The sequence below is a fragment of the Amblyomma mixtum genome, chromosome 5 (assembly GCF_055824585.1).
Source record: "Amblyomma mixtum isolate Tamu chromosome 5, ASM5582458v1, whole genome shotgun sequence".
Classification (NCBI taxonomy): domain Eukaryota; kingdom Metazoa; phylum Arthropoda; class Arachnida; order Ixodida; family Ixodidae; genus Amblyomma; species Amblyomma mixtum.
The window spans coordinates 116,098,965-116,121,669 of record NC_143016.1 but is presented as its reverse complement, the minus strand read 5'-3'; the positions used below and the strand labels follow the sequence as shown (position 1 = coordinate 116,121,669).

General features: G+C 50.3%; 1 protein-coding gene across 1 annotated transcript; it reads right to left on the bottom strand.

Moving 5' to 3' along the window:
• Positions 1-18,680: 18,680 nt before the first annotated feature.
• Positions 18,681-20,685, bottom strand: LOC149343416 (uncharacterized). Its single transcript, XM_089545906.1, has one exon. The coding sequence runs from the start codon at positions 20,475-20,477 to the stop codon at positions 19,080-19,082; it is 1,398 nt and encodes a 465-aa protein (XP_089402032.1). The 5' UTR covers positions 20,478-20,685; the 3' UTR covers positions 18,681-19,079.
• Between the last annotated feature and the right edge of the window lie 2,020 nt (positions 20,686-22,705).

Here is a 22,705-nt window from a genome sequence, read left to right as displayed (position 1 = left end):
AAACGCGGGAGGCCTGCGTCTGAGAGACGTCGACCTCTGGCAGGGTGGCGGTGAGAGACTCGGCCGTCCGACAGACATACCGGAAGAACGCCGGCTGCCGTTCGGCTGAAGGACCTACGAGTTCACCAAAAAAGAGCCGCCGCGAAGTCCCGAGAAGGTAGGCGAGGAGCCCTCTTCCCGGGTAGTCGGTGGCGTCGACCAGGTCGCGGACGCCTCGAACAGCAAGCACGCTGCACATTGTGCGCAGGTTGGGCAGGCTGAACCCGCCCATGCGCGTGGGAAGACGGAGGAGCGCGCGAGCGACGGTCTCCGTGTTTCCCGCCCAGAAAAAACTGCCACAGAGAGTGGCCAAGCGGCGCGTAAAGGTGCGCGGCGGACAAGCGACGCGAGCTATATAATAGAGCGGCGCGCACACCGATGACCTGATGATAAACGCGCGTTCTGACAGCGACAGGCGGAAACGCGCTGCTACTGTCAGGCGTCGCTCAGCGGTCGCTCTCAACTCGGTCCAGGAGTCGCGGGCTACCTCCCCCGAGGAGAGGAACACGACTCCTAGCACCTTACAAGCCGGGACCCACTCCACCTCGCCCAGCAGGTCCGACGCGAAGGCCCCGAAACGCAGAGCCTTGCTCTTGCCCCTGTTGAGGAGGGCGCTGGACAGCTCGCTGTAACTGGAAAAAATTCTCTGCCTCTCCCGTAACCGAGAGTAGAGTAAGCATGAAATGTTTACGGGCCTAATGTCATCTCGGTGGACACCCGAACCGCACCGTACAGGAAGGGAGGAACGCCACCACCCGTTCAGCGCGATGCCTTGCCATTTGAACGCAAGGTTTTTTGAGGAAAGGAAATGGCGCAGTAATTCTCTGCCATCTCGGTGTACACCCGAACCGCACCGTAATGGAAGGGAGGAACGCCACCACCCGTTCGGCACGATGCCTTGCCCTTTGAACGCAACGCTTCTCCCCCGGATCACGTATGACAACGAAGTGTAACGTGGCATTTATGTGCTTTTTGCACGCGTTATTAGAAATCGGAAATTATAATTCCGTGCATTATCAAACCCACAGCTCCACTGATATCTTGATAAACATTGAGAATCCACTGGCAGCAGTTATTTTTTGTCTCGTTTGGAGACCAACCGGCGCTTGCATGCCGGTCGCGTAGGAGGGCTTAGAGAGTCTCGTTAAATCTCGTTAAGTCTCGTACGGTGCCCGGATGTTCTCGTTTCAGAGCCCGGATGACTGGAATTCAGTGCCCGGATGAGTGGATTTCAGTGCCCGGATGAGTGGATTTCAGTGCCCGGATGAGTGGATTTCAGTGCCCGGATAACTGGAATTCAGTGCCCGGATAACTGGAATTCAGTGCCCGGATGATAGCTCTCGGTCTCGGCGTGACGTCACCACACTGCCGACAACGGGAGCTAAAAGCATTTCATGCTTAAAAAGCCGTGCAAACGCTACGAAGCTGTCCGCGTCCCTCAGAAACAAGGACACGTCGTCAGCGTACGCTGACACCTTCACCTGGCCCTGGCCAGGCAAAGGGAAACCGCGAATCGATGGAGACTCTGCTACGCGACGCAAGAGCGGGTCTAAACATAACACGAAGAGCATAGGTGACAGGGGACAACCCTGGCGAATACCGCGCTCTATCCCGAAACGTGCGGTCAACGCCCCGTTGAATAGCAAGCAAGCTGTAAGATCGGAGTACAGCCGCTCCAACCGCTCTACGAACTCCGGCGGAAAGCCGAAAGCCCCGAGAACTCCAAAAAGGTATCGGTGCTCGACCCGATCGAAGGCTTTAGCCTGATCGAGAGAGACGTAACAACCCGGAATTCCTGTTTTCGAGGTGAACGTGAACAAGTCACGCGTTAGTGCGAGAGACGAGAACACCGAGCGTCCAGGCACGCTGCAGATCTGCGCAGGGCTTAGGAGCACCGATAAAACCTTACTCAACCTTTTAGCCAGCAGTAACGCCACGATCTTGTAGTCAGCGTTTAGCAGAGTGATCGGGCGCCACGCTTGCGGGTCAGATCGACACCCGCCAGGCTTCAGGATGAGCACTACGCGGCTCTCTCGAAAAGACTCCGGCCTCTCGCCGTCCCTGACGAAGGCGTTCACCATCTGGAGGAGGAGATCCTCTAGGACGGTGTAAAACCTAGCATAAAAGCTGATGGGAATGCCGTCAGGGCCTGGAGCTGAGGCGGCGTTCATGCCCTTAACGGTGGCGAAGAGCTCTTCCGCGCCTACAGGAGCGCTCAGCTGCGGGCCGAGATCGCTCGGGACCTGCGGTAGCGTAGCACACAAACTACGGAGGGAGTCCGTGAAAGAGGCGTCGTCCCGCCTTTCGGCCTCGGAAGCAAACAGCTCTGTAACGAGAACATCCGGGCACCGTCCGAGACTTAACGAGATTTAACGAGACTCTCTAAGCCCTTCTACGCGACCGGCATGCAAGCGCCGGTTGGTCTCCAAACGAGTCACAAAAAATAACTGCTGCCAGTGCCTTCTCAATGTTTATCAAGATATAAGTCGAGCTGTCGTTTGATAATGCACGGAATTATAATTTCCGATTTCTAATAACCGTGCAAAAAGCACATACATGCCACAATATTTAAGCATGAAATGCTTTACGGTGCGGTTCGGGTGTCCACCGCGATGACAGAGAATTACTGCTCCATTTCCTGTCCTCAAAAAACGTTGCGTTCAAAGGGCAACGCATCGCGCCGAACGGATGGTGGCGTTCCTACCTTCCTGTAAGGTGCGGCTTGGGTGTCCACCGAGATGGCAGAGAATTACTGCGTAATTTCCTTTCCTCAAAAAGCGTCGCGTTCAAAGGACGAGGCATCACGCCGAACGGGTGGTGGCGTTCCGCGGACTGCCTGGCAGCGCTACAACACGCTGTGGCGTTCCGCTGTGGCGATACCAAGGAACGTATCGAGGAGCCGAAAACGAGAAACTCGCCCGCCCCATAACTGTGGAAGAAGTTTACGCGGCCATAAGAAACACCACCAGAAACACGGCAGCCGGAGCGGACAGAATCGACAACGCCTTAATCCGCAACCTGAGCGACGACCTCATAAAAGAGCTCGTCACCTTTCTTAACAAACATTGGGAGGCGGAGACGGTTCCCGAAGATTGGAAACACGCCGAAGTAATAATGATACCTAAACCTGGTAAAAAGCTACAAATTGAAAACCTCAGGCCTATATCACTCACGTCGTGCCTTGGCAAGCTTTACGAACGGGTTGTAACTTTCAGACTGCAAAATTACATGGAAGACAACGACTGTGTACCACATACCATGTTCGGCTTCAGAGCGAAGCTCTCGACGCAGGACGTTCTCCTCCAAATACAAGAAGATGTCCTGCGAAACGTACCTCGGACGGGAGAAAATGTCATAATGGCCCTGGACATCAAGGGGGCATTCGATAACGTCAGCCACGAAGCGATCCTTACGGGCCTAGACAACCTGGATTGCGGACGCAGAATCCACGGCTTCGTCAAAGCCTTCCTGTCCGATAGAACTGCCACCATCGGCATAGGAGACCTTCGATCGGAAAAAATTCGCACTCCAAACAAAGGAACACCCCAAGGGTCAGTTATCTCACCCCTACTCTTCAACATAGCTATGATAGGCCTAGCTCGAAAACTAGAGAACATCGAAGGCATCAGGCATGCAATGTATGCTGACGATATAACAGTCTGGACAAACACGGGCTGTCTCGGAGAGAAGGAACAAAGGCTACAGCAAGCGGCCTCTTGTGTAGAGCAATACCTCGCAGAAAGAGGACTCGCATGCTCGACCGAGAAATCGGAACTGCTGAGAGTCTGGAGAGGCAAGCAAAACCGGACCGTCCCAACCAACGAGGACCTAAAACTCAACGTCTACCTAGATGGGACGCCCATACCCGAAAAGACAACAATAAGAATTTTGGGCATGTGGGTTCAATCCAACCAGCGCAGTACTCACACTTTTACCCTACTGAAAGCAACAACGCTACAAGTCGCACGCATGATCACCCGCATCACCAACAGGCGACATGGCATGCGTGAGGAAGACACACTAAAACTAGTCAGAAGCCTAGTAGTTAGTCGAATCACGTACAGCCTACCCTACCAGTGCCTCAACAAAAATGAAATACAACAAGCGGATGCCCTGCTACGCAAAGCGTATAAGACAGCGCTCCGACTACCACGCAACACGTCTACAGAAAAACTCATGGCCCTGGGATTACACAACACCTTTGAGGAGCTACGAGAGCCGCAGCATGAGTCGCAAAAACTCAGGCTGTTGCAAACAACGACAGGAAGAGCGCTCCTGCAGAGGCTCGGATACCGCGAGCAGATGCGAGAAATGTCGAGGACGGCAACGATCCCCGACGAGCTTCGCAAGACCCTCAAGGTAGCGCCAATACCAAAAAACATGGATCCCAACCTCCATCGAGGCAGAAGAGAAGCGAGGGCCGAATTCATCGAGAAAACATACGCTCCTCAAGCCACGACCGTGTATACAGACGCGTCTTGGAGAGGAGGAGATACCAAAATCGCTGTAGCGGCGGTGGTCGATTCGTCTTTACGCGAAATGACCAGCGCGTCTCTCCGAGGCTGCACAGCTGCAGAGTCCGAGGAAGTAGCCATTGCTCTAGCGGTGGCGGAGGGCTATAGAACCGGGCGGTCACTAACAATACTTACGGACTCTCAAACAGCCTGCCGAAATTACATGAATGGCAGGATAGGTCGTCACGCGCTCCGTATACTCCTCGCAGCGAGTGACAGAATTAAAAACCGGGAAGAACAAAACGACAAGATCCTACACAAAATTGTGTGGGTACCGGGGCACACGGGGGTTGCAGGGAACCGAGAGGCCGACAGGATAGCTCGAGGATACATTACTTTCCGAGCTTCCGACGAGACCGCGGAACTCGCGCCAGCACCCAGGGAATACTCGGCCATACTACAAAACTATAGAGGCAGAAGAATGCGATATCCCCCACCGCACAAATCTCTCAGCAGAGAGGAAGCTGTCACTTGGAGACAATTACAAACAGGCTCTTTCCCAAACCTACATATACTAAACAAAATGCACCCTACGATATACACGAACAAATGTCCCTGGTGCGACGAAAAACCTACACTATACCACATCACATGGGCCTGCCAAAACATAGACGTGCTCCCCAAAATACAAAACCCGAGTGCGGAGCAGTGGGAGACTCTGCTGTCCAGCGACCGCTGCGAAGACCAACAAGGTCTGGTACAGCGAGCTCAACGGGCGGCAGTGGCCAGCGGAGCCCTGGACTGAGGGCAACCGACCACTGGTTAGAGGCGGACGACTTCGACAGAGAAGGCTCCTGGGGGTAGAACCAAGACGTCTCTGAAGAAGCCCCCAAACCGCAGAAGAACCATTACTGTAAATAAAGTTTTCCCTTCCCTTCCCTTCCACTCCTAAAGGCGAAGCTTAAGCGTCATTAATTAGCAGTTTTTGGTTTCTGTATGTGACGCATGTCGATGGACATACAAGGGTCTCCCAGCTGGGATAGAAAAAGATTTTTTTAAAAAGAAAAGGGAAGCTTTCTTGCAAACTGAAACCAAATGAATATTCTTATGAGAGAGAGACTTTAATAAATAAAGGAGAGACTATTCTTATGAGTTACGTAAAGTACCTGCTGACATATTTTCTTTCTCCTTTTTTAATAATTCGACATCAGCCTGACTACGCCCAGTGCAGGGCAAAGGCATCTCCCGTATCACTATAATTAAACTTGTCCTGTGCCAGCTGCGACCACCCTTTCCTTGCAGACTATCCGCCCACATAACTTTGTGCCACCCCCTGCTGCACTTGCCTTCTCTTTGAAGCTTGTTCGTTACCCTCAACGGCCAGTGGTTATCTTGCCTTCGACTTACATGCCCTGCCAAAGCGCATTTCTTCCTGTTGATTGCGACTAGAATGTCATTAACGCGTGTTTGTTCGCTGACCCACTTTGCCCACTTCCTGTCTCTAAACATTAAATCTATCATTTTCCTTTCCATATCTCGCAGCGTTGTCGTTAACTTAAGTTGAGCCCTTTTCGTCAGCCTCCACGTTTCTAACCCACAGGTGCGTGCTGGTAAGATACAAGCGTTATGTTTTAATGTTTAATCATCAGTTGAATCAGTTTCAACTTTCCGTGTATCGCTCTAAAGGCTCAGGTGTGAATAAGAGAGTTCTCGAGAGCCATAAAATTGGTGCGTCTCAGTTTCTTCTGACGAAGTACTCTCAGCGTAGCGTTTTTTAAACGGCAAAAACGAAAGCCAACCAAATTTAATAAATACCACGTAAGAGCCCGTTCCATGCGCCCGAATCCGCCGCGAGTACAATACTCTCATCCGCGACCTGATGAAGCGTCCCTGTATTTCGCCTTGTGCGCTGCTCATGACAGAGCTTCGCATTGCGCTTGGTACCGAGATTAGAGACAGAGGACGCAGACAGTAGCAGAATGAATAAGCAACGCCCGTTTCTGTGGCGTTAATTTCTCCTTTACGCTGGCAGAATGCATGCGGAAGAAAAATGACAATGTCATGTGTTTGCTTTGAAGAGTGACAATAACGTGCAGTGAAGCATACTAACTCGCTGGAAAAGGACCCTTCAAATGCGGCGCTTCTCACGGAGGAAAAAAATTAAAAAAGGAGGCACAATGATGATGGTGATGAAAACTTTATTTGGAACAAGGGAGTTTGGGACACGTAGGTCCTTGGGCCCCCTCACGACCCCACTGCACTCAAACGTTCATGTCCCGGAGGCTCATGACGCTGGCAGCCCGGTATGTGGCGATGGTTTGCTTGGCACAATGATGGTTCCGTGTTAGCTGTCCATTCTTCTGGGGAGGATGTTTTTTTTTTTCATTTCATGGGAGCTGTCTTGTAATGTTCAAATGGAGCTTCGCACAGACGTCTGTAAACGACAAGGGTTATAAACAGCCTTTAACAGTAATATCCACGTAAAGAATATGCTCGAATCAGTCGCTATTCGCGGCAATGCAGCACACTAGCATCTTTTCAGCACGTTCGTAGCAGCGTTCCGGATGACCGTTGTGGGTATTTCGCTGCAGATGTTTTCAGTTCCCGCCTTCAGTGCTTGTGGCGTAGATGTCGGGATGTGGTACATACGGTCCTTCGCATAACCCCACACGAAGCCCGGGGTAGTTGCAGTCGTGTGACCTTCGAGGCCAACCCACGATTCCATGCCACCCAACCCGCTGGTCTTTGAAGGCTCCGTCAAGCCAAGCCCGAGCTCGGCTGCTGCTGTGAGCCGGGCCACCAATGTGCTGAAACAGGTTTTCAGAAGTGCAAAAGGACGGTTACAGCGAAAATCTTTGACCACCCAGATGTCCTTCAACTATCGCTGCAGAGTGAGCGCGTGACCAAGATATCACGGTCCAATTATTGTAAAGCGACCGGGCTAATACTTCCATGCCGGAAAAAAATGTCCGCCGACCGGCGGCGACCGTTTGAAGCCTCGCAGCAACCGGCAGCTCCAGAAATCTAGGTAGGCCACCATGGTGGCGTCACCTTGTGGTGTCACCACAACTTGCCCACCAGATTGTGACCAGAAGAGGGGAAGAGCAACCTAAGTCTCACGTGCCGTAGAGGTGGCAGCGACCGCCATCGCAGTGCAGTGGCGCATCGCTTAACCCCTGTACCACTGCGCCAAGAGTGGTAAGAGGACTCCCACCGATATATAAATGTAATGCAGAAAATCAACAAATGCGCATATATGGGCATCAACCCATTAGCGCTATGACGTCATACTCCTAAGGCGGAGCTTGAGTGCCACTTCCGGTTTTTTCCTTCGAAGGTCCCATAGAAGACTCTGAATGGCCCCTTTCGTGCGTGCTTTGATTGCGCCGCTCAGTGCTGGGCCGTGCAGTAATGCGCGTTATGGATGTTGACTAGAGCATTTATGGATAAGTAAGATTCATGAGTCCGAAGTACCTGATCAATAAAGTCCGATATTTCGTTTGTCTTCACCAAGATCCAGTTCGTTAAGTCTAAGCGATAGCTCAGCAGCTGGAGGTGATACGGATGTATTTCAGCCTTGCTTAGAATTCTCGACACTGAAGACTTAGAGGTGCCCTCCATTGCAGTCACATCTCGCACGCCGGCATGAGGGTTTGCTGCCACGAAAGCCAAAATATCTGTTTTACCCTCTTCACTGATGGTTCTCTTTCAGTGCAGCGTCTTCGTGAAGCTAACGGCCGCTTTCAGCATCAAGTAATTCCTCATTAATTCGCTTCGGCTAGGCCTTCCTCCGCAATGCCACATTCGGTATATCTTGGCAACCTTCCTCTTGTCGATTCCTGAAACTCCCAAGGCTAGGATCATGTTCGTCTTCTGCGTACTTCAGTGGGGCATTCTTGATGTATTGGGAGCAAAAAATTCTTTTTAGACGTTTTATGCAGCGTCACACTAATATAGCCCTCTGTTCACAAACGCCCGCTCATCAAAACTACTCGGAAATAACGCTGAATTCTACAAACGATACGCTGTGTCCCACAATCCGATCAGAGTGCAAATGTCCGAGACGACTTAAAGGGATACTGAGGTGGTTTTCAAATCAGCTAACCTTCTAGGGTTTTGAAGTAGTGTCATTGCTGATCACGTCTGTGAAATTATTTTTTCGACTTTGGCTAAAACAGTGGCGCAATCACCAATTAAAAACGCGATGTTTAAATTTCCCGCGCCCCGCGCGAGCGCAGGAGAGGGGAACAGCGGAGAGGGAAACCTCGTCCATGTCAGCCAGCGTGACGTCATGTTGAGGAGCCGGGGATGCTTCGGCGCACCCGAGCGCGCTTTCAGCGCGCGTTGTTTCTCGTGCTGCATGCGTTGTTCCTCGTACTGCGTGCGTTGCGACGTACAAAGCGTGTCAGCCGACCTTGAGAATCAGATTCAACAGGTACTACTCTGCGTTCGTGTCCACGAACAGCTACGGCCGCGACTGTGTCGTCTTCCACTGTTTTCCGCAAGACCACAAGATCGCAGCGCAACCGCTCGCTGCTGTGACGAAGAATTCAAGCCGACTAAAGCAAGCTTACTCTGCTCGAAACACTTTCGTAAGAGCGGCTACAGGCAGAGCTTGTCCTAGTGTGATCTCTGGAGATTTCTGTCGAAAAGGCGCGGCTGAACCATGACACAGTTCCATCGATTTCCTCGCGCATAAGAGGCGTGTCACCATTCCGAAGAAGCGCCTCTTTTAAAAGTAGAAACATGCTCACTTAGCCCCTGAAGAAACCTTATAGAGGCTTAAGCATGTGTCGCTCTCCTCAGCTTAGGTGCGGCCAGACCACCTAAGACGTGCTCAGCAAGGCTCGGTTAGTGATTTTATACTCGGTTCGACGTGTCCAAGCAAGCAAGCAGAGCAAAGCACAATAAAGCAAAGCAAGCAAGCATCGAAGCTCTTCATATGCGGCATCTCGTTTAATCCTAGCTAAGCAATTAAAATGAAAGCGTTCGACGTTGATTTCGGATGCAAATTTATGAGTGAAATGAATGCCAACCGAGTTTTTGCAAAAAAAACACCGCAACCTTACTTGGTTTCTTCATCAAGTTGTGGCAGTGGGCGAGTTGGAGCTAGCTTGGCTTTTAAACACACATATAGTTGGCAACTACTTCACTGAACCTAAACTGCAAATCTAGGAAGGGTGAACGTTTCCGAGGCAGCGATTAATATTTTCTGGCATCTGCTGAACGCGCCAGGAGTGAAGCGTATTTGTGCGCGTATTTGGCTTGGTTTCCAGCGCACCATGATTGCGTCACTATCTTGTGGTCACATGCCTCGCAGTGCTTGGCCACTGCGCTTCGCTAATTTTGACACCAACTTTGTGCTCCTTCATCGTCCACTTGAAATACTTTCTTGCCCCAACCTGCAACGCCGGGTACTGAGAACAGGATTTACACAGTGCTTTGCGCCTTTTCTTTAGGATGACGCTCTTCCGGGCGAGCCAGGAGGCGTCCGGTGGTGGTAATTGACTTGAGTATTGTTCGCACCCCTTCCTTTCCGAGAATACGAGCCGATGTAGTGCTGGCACCTTTTACGCATGGTCTGTATCGCGTCTTTGACGCTGGCGTATGCTTGTGCTAGGCATAGAATTTTTTGCTTGTGTCTTTTTTGGTTTCAGGCGATACGTGGAATGAGCAAACTGTAGTATCCTTTTCTTTGGTGGTCAGTAAAAAAAAATAGTCGCCGTATTCGCTTTTACAAGGACACGGAAAGCTGCGATCTGCCCCCAACGCAGCGCCGGATCCCCATCGGCAGCTTCTCCAGTCCTCAAAGTGACGTCACGACCTCTCTTGACCAATCACGGGCGGCGGCGCGCCGCGCGGCGTGCCCCGCGACACAGGCCGCATATTTCGGCTAAAAAAGGCAATTCGCGCTTGTTTTTGCCTTATTTGGATGCGATATTCCAGTATACAGTATGAAAAACTATAGGATGCCGCTGCCAGCCCGATTTTCAGAAAAAGTGCTTCAGTCTCCCTTTAATGACTGCGTAATCCTTATTTTTCTTTTCGTATTCCTCGCTTTCAACAGCGGGCGAAGAGAGCTGCTTTTTCTCACCGAGCGGAAAAAACGGTGAAGTACGGCGTGCTTTTCCGAGACCAGCGCCACCGGCTTCTTACTGCGCACTGTAGCCGCGACTGGTCATCTCGGAATCGACCGCAATGGCACGGCTGGGACCAAACCCGTTTCTTTCGCTTCAGCAGCCTAGCACCGTAACCACTAAGCCACCGCGGCGGCTACGTTCTCGAAGTTCATCCTAGCAGACTTTAGGGCACGCCAATAAATATTATTCTACTGCGACAGCCGGTACGCAATGTTAAGGCGGATCAAACAAAGGTCACTTGATCGACAATGATTGGACAGTAGCCAGATGATGAAAGCTGTGTGGTTGCAGAAAATCGAGCCACGCCTAAGGAACTACGAAGCTTAAATGTTAGGCGAGCTGTGTGTCTTCGTGTACGCGCACTCTCTCATTATAATTGCTTTTTATGCCAGAAAAATTTGCCCGACGCAACTGTTTATTGGCATCGACGAACTGGTTTCTAATGCATTTTCAGGGGCCTTATGTTTGAAAATCTCGGTGGAGCACACCTGCTTTCAGCAAGCAATGAAGTGATCAGGAATTCGGCCTATTTCACGCCGAGTGATGCCAACGAGGTGGTTGTTGAGTTTACCGTTCACGTGGCGACGTTAGGAAACACTTATTGATAATGAAATCGGGTTTCTTGATAGATTGACGGTTCGGACTCACAAACATCCACATTACTCGAAGGTAGGAAAAGAAGGTTAACTATTTATTGACACATAAATAAACAAGAAGAAACGAACAAGGAGAAAATCATTTACAACACGACTGAAACATTGATTAGACGAAATCAGCCCCCGCTTAACCCGGAACACTTAGATTTAAGCCCTCTGTCTCCGCCCTTGGCGGAGAGAGCGACCAATAATAAATCAGCCGATTGTCAGTGAAATCGATTGTCACCAATCGATTGTCAGGGAAAGGAAACTATAGTCTCGTTCAGCTAATCAAAGACTGCGGAAAGGATATCGGCTAACCAAATACTTGGGAAAAGAGGGGTTCCGAGCACACGTATACAAACAGCACTGAATTCACTGAATTTCGAAACTCTGCCTTCCTCTACGTTTCCTTTTCCGCGCACGTGCATACGGTACACACGCATGCCTCAAGAACAATCACTCAAGGTTCTTTTAAAAAAAGAAGAAAGCTGTCGTTGAGGGGTCAGCGCCCAGTGGCAACCTCGAGTAGAGCGCCTCGAGAATGAAAATATCGCACTTCGATCCCGTCTTGATGACGGAGAAGACCGATCTCGGCGGAACAATCTTGTTTTCTACGGTATATCTGACAGCGCAGAAGAAACGTGGTCTGAGTCGGAGGAACAACTTCTAGATTTAATAAATAATACCATGAACACTGATATCAGTCAGTCAGACATTTCCCGCGCGCATAGAATTGGGCGTTTCGTAACAGGGAAAACCCGTCCGCTTGTAGCAAGTTTTCAGAACTACAAAACAAAAGAACTAGTCTCTTCAAAACGTGATCTGTTGAAGAATACAGGAAAAGGAATGAGTGGAGACTTTTGCCAAGCCACGCGCAATATCAGAAAAAAATTAATAGAGTATGGTAAATCCAAGGGCAGCACATCTTTCAAACTTGGGTATAAAAAACTTTCTCTGGGTGGAAAGTGCTACACATATGACGAGAATCGGGGTACTATCCGCGAAATCGGTAATTCCTCTGAAGGCACAACTGAAGACACAGTTGAAAACGCTACTGAAAACTGAAGCGAGGCTCATGACCGACCTCTCCGTTCTGGTCGCGCGCGATCGAAAAGATAGGACCACGAGAGGGGAGGCGCTTCGAAAAGCTTCGACTACTCTCTCCTGTACTCGAACATTCGTGGTCTTTATCCCAAAAAGGATGAGTTATGCGCTATGATCGATGACTGCAACGCTGATATCATTGTATTAACAGAAACTTGGCTAAACAGCAAAATAACGAATAATGAATTGTTTAAATGTGAAAAGCGGTATGTTGTCTTCCGGAGTGACCGAACAGGCAGAGTTGGTGGCGGTGTCCTAATTGCTATTAATGAGTGTATTGACTGCTTTCTAGTACCTATTGCTACGAGTTTAGAGCTAATCTGGTGCTGCATAAATCTTAATTTTAAAAAAGTAATCCTATGTGCATGTTATCGATCCCCCTCGACGGACGCATCATTTTGCGATAACCTACACGATTCCTTAAATCAGATTATCACCCGTTTTCCTGCAGCTGAAATCTTGCTCTTAGGCGACTTCAATTTTCCGAATATTGTCTGGTCACATAACAATCCCTTTTCTACCCCTTCGTCCGCTGAATCCAACTTGTTTCTTTCCATTTGTTCAGACTTCAGCCTATCACAGATTGTTAGTCGTCCCACACGTGTAACGCAAAACACATCATCACTGCTTGACCTTATTCTTACATCATCAGCGGATAACTTATCCGCGGTTTCACACCTGCCTGGGCTGAGCGATCATGATATATTACACTTCACGCTAACTGTGACTCAAACAAAAATTAGCAGACAGAAAAGAAAATTTCGTGATTATAACAAAGCTGATTACACCACCATCAACAGTGAACTCTGCTCATTTTTAGATGTTTTTTTGCCGCTCTGTCAGGATCGGCCCATAGAAACTAACTGGCGCATGTTCAAAGAAAAAATTTCAGAATTAATCAGCCGACACGTCCCCCTTCGAACTGCCTACACCAACAGTAAAGCCCCTTGGTATAACACATACTTAAACAGGTTATCCAACAAAAAAAAAGCGTTTATTCCGTTCAGCTAAACAGTCTTCAAAACCGACAGCTTGGCTAGCGTACAAAAAAGCGGCAAAGTCTTATAATACTTCCTTAAGGTCAGCTAAATTATCATTTTTGAACACTACTCTTCCACAATTATTAAAGACTAATCGAAAACGTTTTTGGAATGTTATACGAGGAAGTACTAATAAGGACGGCTTATCACTACTCACAAGTTCCGGGGAATCAGTACCGCCTCACCTTTGTTCCAAAGTACTTAACGACACATTCGTTCAGTCATTTTCATCCCCTGTGCTTACCAATCAGATGCCAGCTATAAATACTACCAATTATCACCTCATGGAACCCATAATATTTGAAGCAACTGGCTTCAAAGCCATAATAAACAAATTAAAACCCAAGTTATCTTGTGGAGTCGACGAGATCAATGTTAAATTTTTGCAACGTACCCTGGAATACTATTCAATCATACTACAGTGCATTTTTTCTCAGTCGTATAACTCTGGCAGTATACCTCATTATTGGAAAACTGGAAAAGTAATCCCCATGCACAAGTCAGGTCCAACACATAATCCGCTCAACTACAGGCCCATTTCCCTTACATCCGTACCATGTAAAATTATGGAACACATTATATACACGCATCTAGTTAACTTTCTTGAAGATAACAACTTTTTTTCCAGTGTGCAGCATGGATTCCGTAAAAATTTCTCCTGTGAAACTCATCTAGTCTCTTTCACTAATGATTTTCATGCCTATCTAGACTGTGGTTTTTCAATTGATTGCATATTCCTCGATTTCTCCAAAGCTTTTGACAAAGTTAACCATACACTACTTCTTCATAAACTAAGCTTCCTAAACATAGACCCTGCAATAATTGACTGGATTAATGCTTTCCTCGCATCCCGCGTTCAGTTTGTAACCACTAATGAAGTGAACTCACCCTCGGCCCCAGTTCAATCCGGCGTTCCGTAAGGGTCGGTTCTAGGTCCTCTCTTATTCCTGATTTATATAAATGACTTACCTTCTCACGTTTCTTCCAAAATTTGTCTTTTTGCAGACGACTGTGTGTTATACCGTAAACTAACTGATGCTTCAGATGCTTTATTAATTCAGAATGACCTCAATAATATTGTGGAATGGTGTAATACATGGTGCATGGAATTAAATATTAACAAATGCAAATCAATGAGGGTATCTCGCACTAACCACATAAGTCCAACTTATATGCTTAATAACGTCTCATTAGAATCGGTGACATCATACCGGTATCTGGGAGTTCTCATTACCAATAATCTATCTTGGAAATCGCATGTCAATTATATCACTTCTAAAGCCAGTAGCACCGTTGGATATATGCGCCGTAATTTCCGCCTTGCACCATCATCATTAAAATTACTATTATACACAACTTACATTCGTCCACAACTTGAATACGCGTCATCTGTCTGGGATCCCGGTCACGTAACACTCATACATTCTCTTGAGGCAATACAAAATCGCTCAGCCCGGTTTATCTTAAACAACTACCAAAGGACCGCTAGTGTTACTAATATAAAAACCTACTTACAACTACCACTTTTATCGACACGAAGAAAGCTATCTCGCCTGTCTCTCTTTCATAAAATATACCATCATAACACAACCTTGCGCTATCTTTGGGTTCAACCACCGTCATACATTTCAACTCGCCGTGACCACAGCAAAAAGGTACATAATCCACACTCAAATACGCTCGCATATTCATACTCGTTTATTCCTCGGACAAGCAATGACTGGAATAACCTACCAGCATCACTAACAAGTATATCTGAAATTGAGAACTTTAAATCAGCATTACACAGTTTCTTTTCATAGCTAGTGCTCATATTGTCACGGGTCGTTCAAACGACGCGGGTCGTGGGGACACTGGAGACCACAGGAGAGCAGGCAGGCGCCAGGTACAGTCCAAGCGGTCGCGGCCGGGCTCACGAGCGATTTTCCACCGAGCCTCTTCCTCTTTACCGGCGATCGGCTCCCCGCTCGTTGAAGATGACGTTAAGTGGAAAATAACACACATGACATTGCTCTCCTCCCGAAAGGCGCATCGTCCCGATGCGCAGAGAAGCAAAATTAGCGCTGAAAAACGCGTAAGGCGCGAAGAGTTAGGCCACGTGCTCCGAGCGGTCACAGTACGGTTTGAGGCGTGCGACGTGAACAACCTCGGAGGCAGGCGGGCGGCGGGACGCACGCGTTACTATCGGCGACACTTCGTAATTTAACTCGCCTATACGGCGAATCACTTCGTACAGGCCAAAGTATCTTTTGAGCAGCTTTTCGCTAAGGCCACGGCGTCGAATTGGAGTCCACACCCACACGCGATCACCAGGATTGAATTGAAGATCCCGATGGCCTTGGTTGTATTGCCGAGCATCGACTTGCTGGCGGGCTTGGATGCGGAGGCGGGCCAGCTGTCGGGTTTCTTCCGCATGTTGGGCGACGAGTTGAGCATCGGCGTGAGTGTAGACGTCAGGCTGGTGGGGCAGCATAGCGTCGAGCATGGTAGTGACTTCCCTGCCGTGCACCAGGCGAAATGGTGAAAATCCGGTAGTTTCTTGAACTGCGGTGTTATACGCAAAAGTGACGTAAGGTAACACTTCGTCCCAGGTTCGGTGCTCGATGTCTACATACATTGAGAGCATGTCAGCCAAGGTCTTGTTAAGGCGCTCGGTCAGCCCGTTTGTTTGCGGGTGGTATGCGGTAGTTTTGCGGTGAGCGGTATGGCTTAAGCTCAGTATCTGGGAAAGAAGTTCGGACACAAACGCGGCACCACGATCAGTGATAAGGACCTCTGGGGCACCGTGCCGAAGAACAACGGACTCGACGAAAAACTTTGCCACATCCGAAGCCGTTGATGACGGCAGAGCACGTGATTCGGCATACCTCGTAAGGTAGTCCGTCGCAACTGCGATCCAGCGGTTCCCCGATCGCGACTGAGGAAAAGGTCCGAGTAGGTCCATACCAATTTGCTGGAACGGACTGAGCGGTGGCGTGATGGGGTGAAGGAGTCCCGCAGGCTTCATGGGTGGGGTCTTGCGCCGTTGACACTCGCGGCAGGTTCTTGTGTAATGGCGAACTGTCTTGTCAAGTTGTGGCCAATAATACTTCGACCGTATTCGCGCGAGCGTTCGACTGAACCCCAAATGTCCTGAGGAGGGGTCATCATGACACGCTTCCATAATTTCGTCGCGTAGATTAGTGGGCACAACCAAAAGCCATGACCTCGGGCTCTCGGCAAAGTTCTTCTTATAAAGAATGTTGTCTCGGAGGCATAAATGAGGCAGTACGCGCACAAAAGGACGTGGAACTACGCCTCCTTGACCCTCCAAATGTGAGATCACGGCGCGAAGGTCGGGGTCGAGTCGCTGCCGCGCAGCCATATCTACAGGACCTAGAGTACCTAGGAAGATGTCAAAGTCGTCCGTATCAGTAGGCGCAGATTCGACGGGAGCGCGGGACAGGCAGTCAGCATCAGTGTGTCGGCGACCAGATTTGTAGACGATCGTAACGTCGAATTCTTGCAGTCTGAGAGCCCACCGCGCAAGTCGGCCTGCAGGGTCCCTTAGATTGGTCAACCAACACAGGGAGTGATGGTCTGTGACCACCTGGAATGGGCATCCGTACAGATAGGGTCGGAACTTTGTGATCGCCCAAATTACTGCGAGGCATTCTTTTTCGGTTGTCGAGTAATTGATTTCTGCCTTCGATAAAACACGACTGGCGTATGCGATGACACGCTCGGCGCCATTCTGATGCTGGATCAAGACGGCCCCGAGACCCGTGTTACTAGCGTCAGTGTGGACCTCAGTCGCGGCGTCCTGATCAAAATGGCCTAGTACAGGGGAAGCCTGCAGGCGCCGTTTCAGATGGTCAAATGCAATCTGCTCTTCATCAGACCACTGGAAGTGGACGGACTCTTTCGTGAGGCGAGTAAGCGGCGCGGCGATATCTGAAAAGTTGGGAACAAAGCGTCTGTAGTAAGCGCAGAGGCCCAGGAATCTCCGCACGGCGTTCTTGTCTGACGGCGTCGGGAAGGAAGCGACGGCCACTGTTTTATCTGGATCAGGACGGACGCCCTCGTGACTGACGACGTGACCGAGAAACTTCAGTTCGTCATAGCCAAACTGGCACTTCGTAGGCTTCAGGGTGAGGCCGGCGTTTCTGATAGCTTGAAGGACGGCTTTTAGGCGAACCAGATGTTCATGAAACGTGCTTGAAAAAATTACGACGTCATCAAGGTAGACAAGGCATGTTTGCCATTTGAGGCCGGTGAGCACGGTGTCCATAACGCGCTGGAAGGTCGCTGGAGCTGTACAGAGTCCGAAGGGCATCACCTTGAACTCATAAAGTCCATCTGGAGTGACGAAAGCAGTTTTCTCTCTGTCGCGCTCATCCACTTCTATTTGCCAATACCCGCTCTTAAGGTCGATGGACGAAAAGTAACGGGCATGGCGCAGGCGATCAAGAGCGTCATCGATGCGTGGAAGTGGATATACGTCCTTCTTCGTGACTCTGTTGAGGCGCCGGTAGTCAACACAGAAGCGAAGGGTGCCGTCTTTTTTCTTCACTAGCACCACCGGAGCAGCCCACGGGCTGTGAGATGGTTGGATAATGTCATCAGCCAACATTTCGCGCACTTGATGTTGTATGGTTTCACGTTCTTTCAACGAAACTCGGTAAGGTGACTGACGAACAGGATGGACAGCGTCGTCGGTAATTATTCTGTGCTTGGCTATTGGCGTCTGGCGAACCCCAGGTGACGTAGAAAAGCAGTCGTGGAACTCACCCAGCAGAGCGACGAGCTCGTCTCTCTCCTGAGCAGAGAGCTGCGGTGCAATGCTGACACCTAAAGGCGGCACCGAGTGTTGGGGAGAGGGCGGACAGGAAGGAGCCGCAGACAGGGTCGCAGCGTCGACAGGGGCGCTGAGGCGCTCGATAAGGCCGATTACTGTGCCCTTGGTGAGGTGCTGCGGAGCGCTGCGAAAGTTCGTGACGAGGACTTGGGTGCAACCAGAGTGAAGACGCGTGACACCTCTAGCAACACCAACACCCCTGTCAAGAAGCAGCTGCACACTACCCTCAAGAAGAACTTCGCCAGAGGCAACCGGTGCGGACTCGACCAGCAGAAACACGCTCGAGTCAGGCGGCAATGTCACGTGGTCCGCTAAGATGCGCGCCTCGGAGAACGTCGGCTCGGAGCTCGGCGGGTCAAGGCAAGGTCGTTGAAGGGTGAGGCGGCAGTCAGCGAGGTCGATAACAGCGCCAAACTCGGTCAGAAAATCCATACCGAGAATAATATCTCTCGAGCAGCGCTGCAAGACGACGAAGGTAACGGGGCACGTGAGACCGTTAATCTCAACGCGAGAAGTGCAGCGGCCTACCGGGGTGACGAGGTGGCCTCCGGCGGTTCGGATTTGTGGGCCATCCCACTGCGTTAGTACCTTGCGAAGGCGGCGGGTCAGCTCCCCACTCACAACGGAGTAGTCGGCGCCGGTGTCGACGAGGGCGGTCGTGGCGTGGCCGTCGATAAGGACGTCAAGATTATTGTACACTGGGCGATCAGAGGCGGCTATAGGATCGGCGGAAAGGTCGTCGGTCGGTGAGGGGGAGCGGGACGTCGTACGTGGAGGCTCTTTTACAGATTCTCGGTCGGCAACGCCACCTCCAGGCGTCGCCGGGCTTAGTTTTCCCGACGAGGAGAAAGGCTTCCGCGACGGTCGCGCAGAGGGGAATCGAAGCGGCGCGGCGGCGGCGAGCGAAACGCACGACGAGAAGGCCGCTCAGGTGGCGGGGAATGGCGCAGAAATTCCTCAATTTCCCGAGGCTGTTCGCCGTACCGGGGGCGGGGCGCATCTCGTCGGAATCCGCGAAGACCGAGCTCCCGATAAGGGCAGCGGCGATAGACGTGACCGGCTTCCCCGCAGTGGAAGCATAGCGGACGGTCATTGGGGGTCCTCCACGCGTCGGCCTTGCTTGGTCCACGCTGTGGGAGACGAGTGGATGACATAGGCGCAGGAGGTGACAATGGCTGCAGAGGGGGGGACGGGTGGTCGAGCGGTGGCGGCGACGAGCGACGGACGACGGAGGCGTACGTCACGGCGGGCTGTGCCGGAGGAGGGGTGACGGTGCAGCGAGGAGAAAGTGCACGTTGCACTTCTTCTCGGACGACCTCCGTGAAGGGGGACGAAGAGGAGGAAGCGGTGGGTGGCAGACACTTCTGGAGTTCCTCCCTAACAACTGCGCGGATGACCTCGCGTAGGTTCATGGCGTCGACGGGTAAGCCACCCGGGTGGTCAGCGCAAAGACTGGAAGCGGTAGAAACTCCAGCAAGCCGACGATAATGATCTGCTCTGGCTGCCAGGGCGCGCTCGATGTTAGTCGCCTCGGATATAAAGCCGGCCACGGTTGTGGGAGGGTACCGAATGAGACCGCCGAAAATGTCTGACTTCACTCCTCGCATAAGAATGCGCACCTTCTTATCCTCCGTGGCGCGGGGATCGGCTCGGGCACTAAGGCGCAACACGTCTTCGACGAAGCTTGTGACGGTTTCATCGGGTCCCTGGAACCTGGTTTGCAGGAGGTCCTCTGCGCGTTGGCGGCGATGCTGGTTAGCAAAAGTGAGTCGCAGTTGTGCCTTGCAAGTATCCCACGACGTAAGGGTGTGCTCGTGGTTCTCAAACCAGTGACGGGCAGTGCCCTCAAGGCAAAAGTACAAGTTTTGCAGGCAATGGTCCGCAGACCAGCCGTTGTAGCGGGCCACGCGTTCATAGTGCTGAAGCCAATCGTCGATGTCTTCGGAGGCTTCACCACGGAACGGGAGAGCTGAACGAGGAGCGACAGGGACGTAAACCACGGCAGGCACGGGCGAAGAATCCGTCTGCTGGCCTTGGCTCACGGTAGACCGAGCCATGTGCACTGCCGGAACGGACCTTGTTGTAAGGTGCGGCAAGAGGCCGAATTCGGGGCCGAGTCCTTGAATTCGCCTGCTGGCACGTATCTCGGCCTCCTCAGCGGAGGGGCGGCGGCCCGGGCTGGGAATGGGACTCTGCGAAGCGGGAGGTAGGGGATGGCGTCGCATAAGACAGCGCCTCCACCAGAATGTCACGGGTCGTTCAAACGACGCGGGTCGTGGGGACACTGGAGACCACAGGAGAGCAGGCAGGCGCCAGGTACAGTCCAAGCGGTCGCGGCCGGGCTCACGAGCGATTTTCCACCGAGCCTCTTCCTCTTTACCGGCGATCGGCTCCCCGCTCGTTGAAGATGACGTTAAGTGGAAAATAACACACATGACAATATCATCATCATGGCGTTCATAGATGGTGTTCATATTCCCAATACGACTGTGTTTATTAGGAACTGCATTCCTTGTTTATTATTTGTTTTCCTTGCCATATTTTCTGTATTTATTAACACCGTTACTGATGTCGTAGTTTACTCTTTGTACCTTTGCTCTTTTTCATTCTCTTTGTATGCTTACTTTCGTTTTTGTACTGGTTTTACAGAGATTGTGTATATTTTATACTAATAACTTTTTGTGTAAATTGTGTATGCCTCTGCATCCGCCCCTCCCCTCTGTAATGTACATTTGTACCCTGAGGGTATAATAAATAAATAAATAAATAAATAAATAAATAAATAAATAAATAAATAAATAAATAAATAAATAAATAAATAAACCACAGCCCAACAAGGGGCCTCTTCTGAGTACCCAAAGCTCAAAAGACCCATTGGCGCGCATCGCGTACTGATCGGCCACCGTACACCTGCGTCCCCACAATAAGCTATGTATATGAGCAGGGCGAATGACTGACACGTAGGGACACGAGAAGGCAGAAAAAAAAACGTGCACGGGTCACAAAACGACGACTGCAGGCATTCAAACACTGAACACTGCACAAGGCTGCGCGCTGGAAAGATATTTGTGGTGGGAAGGCAAGACGGAGGCGGAAAAAGCGCTCTGGAGCGGGTGCCACCGGCAGCAATAGAGCAGCCACCGAGCCTCCGTCGTGCTTCCGTGGTTCCACGAATTTGGTGACCCTTCGACGGGGACAGGTGCATATATCAAAGTGGCTAGCTCGCGCCGCACATCTGTGCCTGAGACTGAATGGCGCATCAGAAAGTACAGCGAACTAATGTGTCTGTGCGAGTCAAAGGAAGGGAAGTCGAATATGCGCCATTCTGCACTATTTCCTTTTTTGTGCGGATACAAGCACATCACAATCCAGGCAACTGATATCCGCGCGATATAAGAACTTCATAAGAAAAAAAAGAAGACTACCCGCATGGAAATGGTCGAAAGCAAGCTTACTGGCGAATTACAGAGGTATAGAAGGTGTTACGTGCGTTCTCCATTACTGTACGCTCTGTGTAGAAAGAGAGAGACAGGAACCTTTTAATAATTACATGAGAGGTGTGCCGGGTAGTTAACCTGGAAGGCTACTGGCAGGGTAGAATGCTGGGTAGTGCTTGCGGCTAGGAAATTACCATAGGATATTTTTTAACCGCGTTACGAGATGCAACAACGTCCCAGTGTTCGTTCGTTGTGCTGGACACTCAAGCCGTCTGTTGTGTGAGTGTCCGCGGGTGTATTTTCCTGGGTGTATTTTCGCTGTCCTGCGCAAAGAACATGTGAATAGATTATGGTTTGGTTTATGGTTTAGGGGGTTTAAAATCGCAAACTGTCAGAATTTTAACTTAACTGATTTTAGTACGAAAGCGATGGTTTTTTGGTACAATTCGGCCAAGGTTAATATTCGGGTTATGCACGGGCCAAATTTGGAGGTCACTGTCGTGTTGGGCAACACTGATTATGGTTGGGTATCTATTTTGGTGCGCCAAGTCAAATTTTGGAGGTGGACCGTTGGAAATCGCCAGAATAAAATCTAGACGCATCTATGTGTTATGCATTTTTTTAAGAGAGAGAGACTCTTTAATGAAGAGCAGAGAATTTAGCCGGCGTTTAAAAATCGCTGGCATGCTACTCTGCGTAGGGAGGGGAATTTGGGAGATAAAGACAGAAGGAGAGCAGAGTGGAAGAGGTAAAAAAAAACGAAGATAAATGCGGCCATGAAATGGGTACTAAGGATGCAATGGCGAGTATTGATGTAACCTATGGAGTGATGGAGTGCATAGTCCGTCAAATGGGCTGACGAAGTTCACTGCATGAAGAATGCATGAAGGTGACGTGCAAGTGAATTTAAAGCTTATCGAGATGTCCAATGTCTTTTAAAATGTGAATAGAAAAGTCATTGCAAGTCTCTGTTGCCTAAGGCAGGATAAGGTACCTAAAACTTTGTCCATTGTAAG

Bases quoted from the DNA above. Each gene is read 5' to 3' on its own strand.
- LOC149343416 (XM_089545906.1), bottom strand. From the start codon at position 20,477: ATGCGACGCCATCCCCTACCTCCCGCTTCGCAGAGTCCCATTCCCAGC.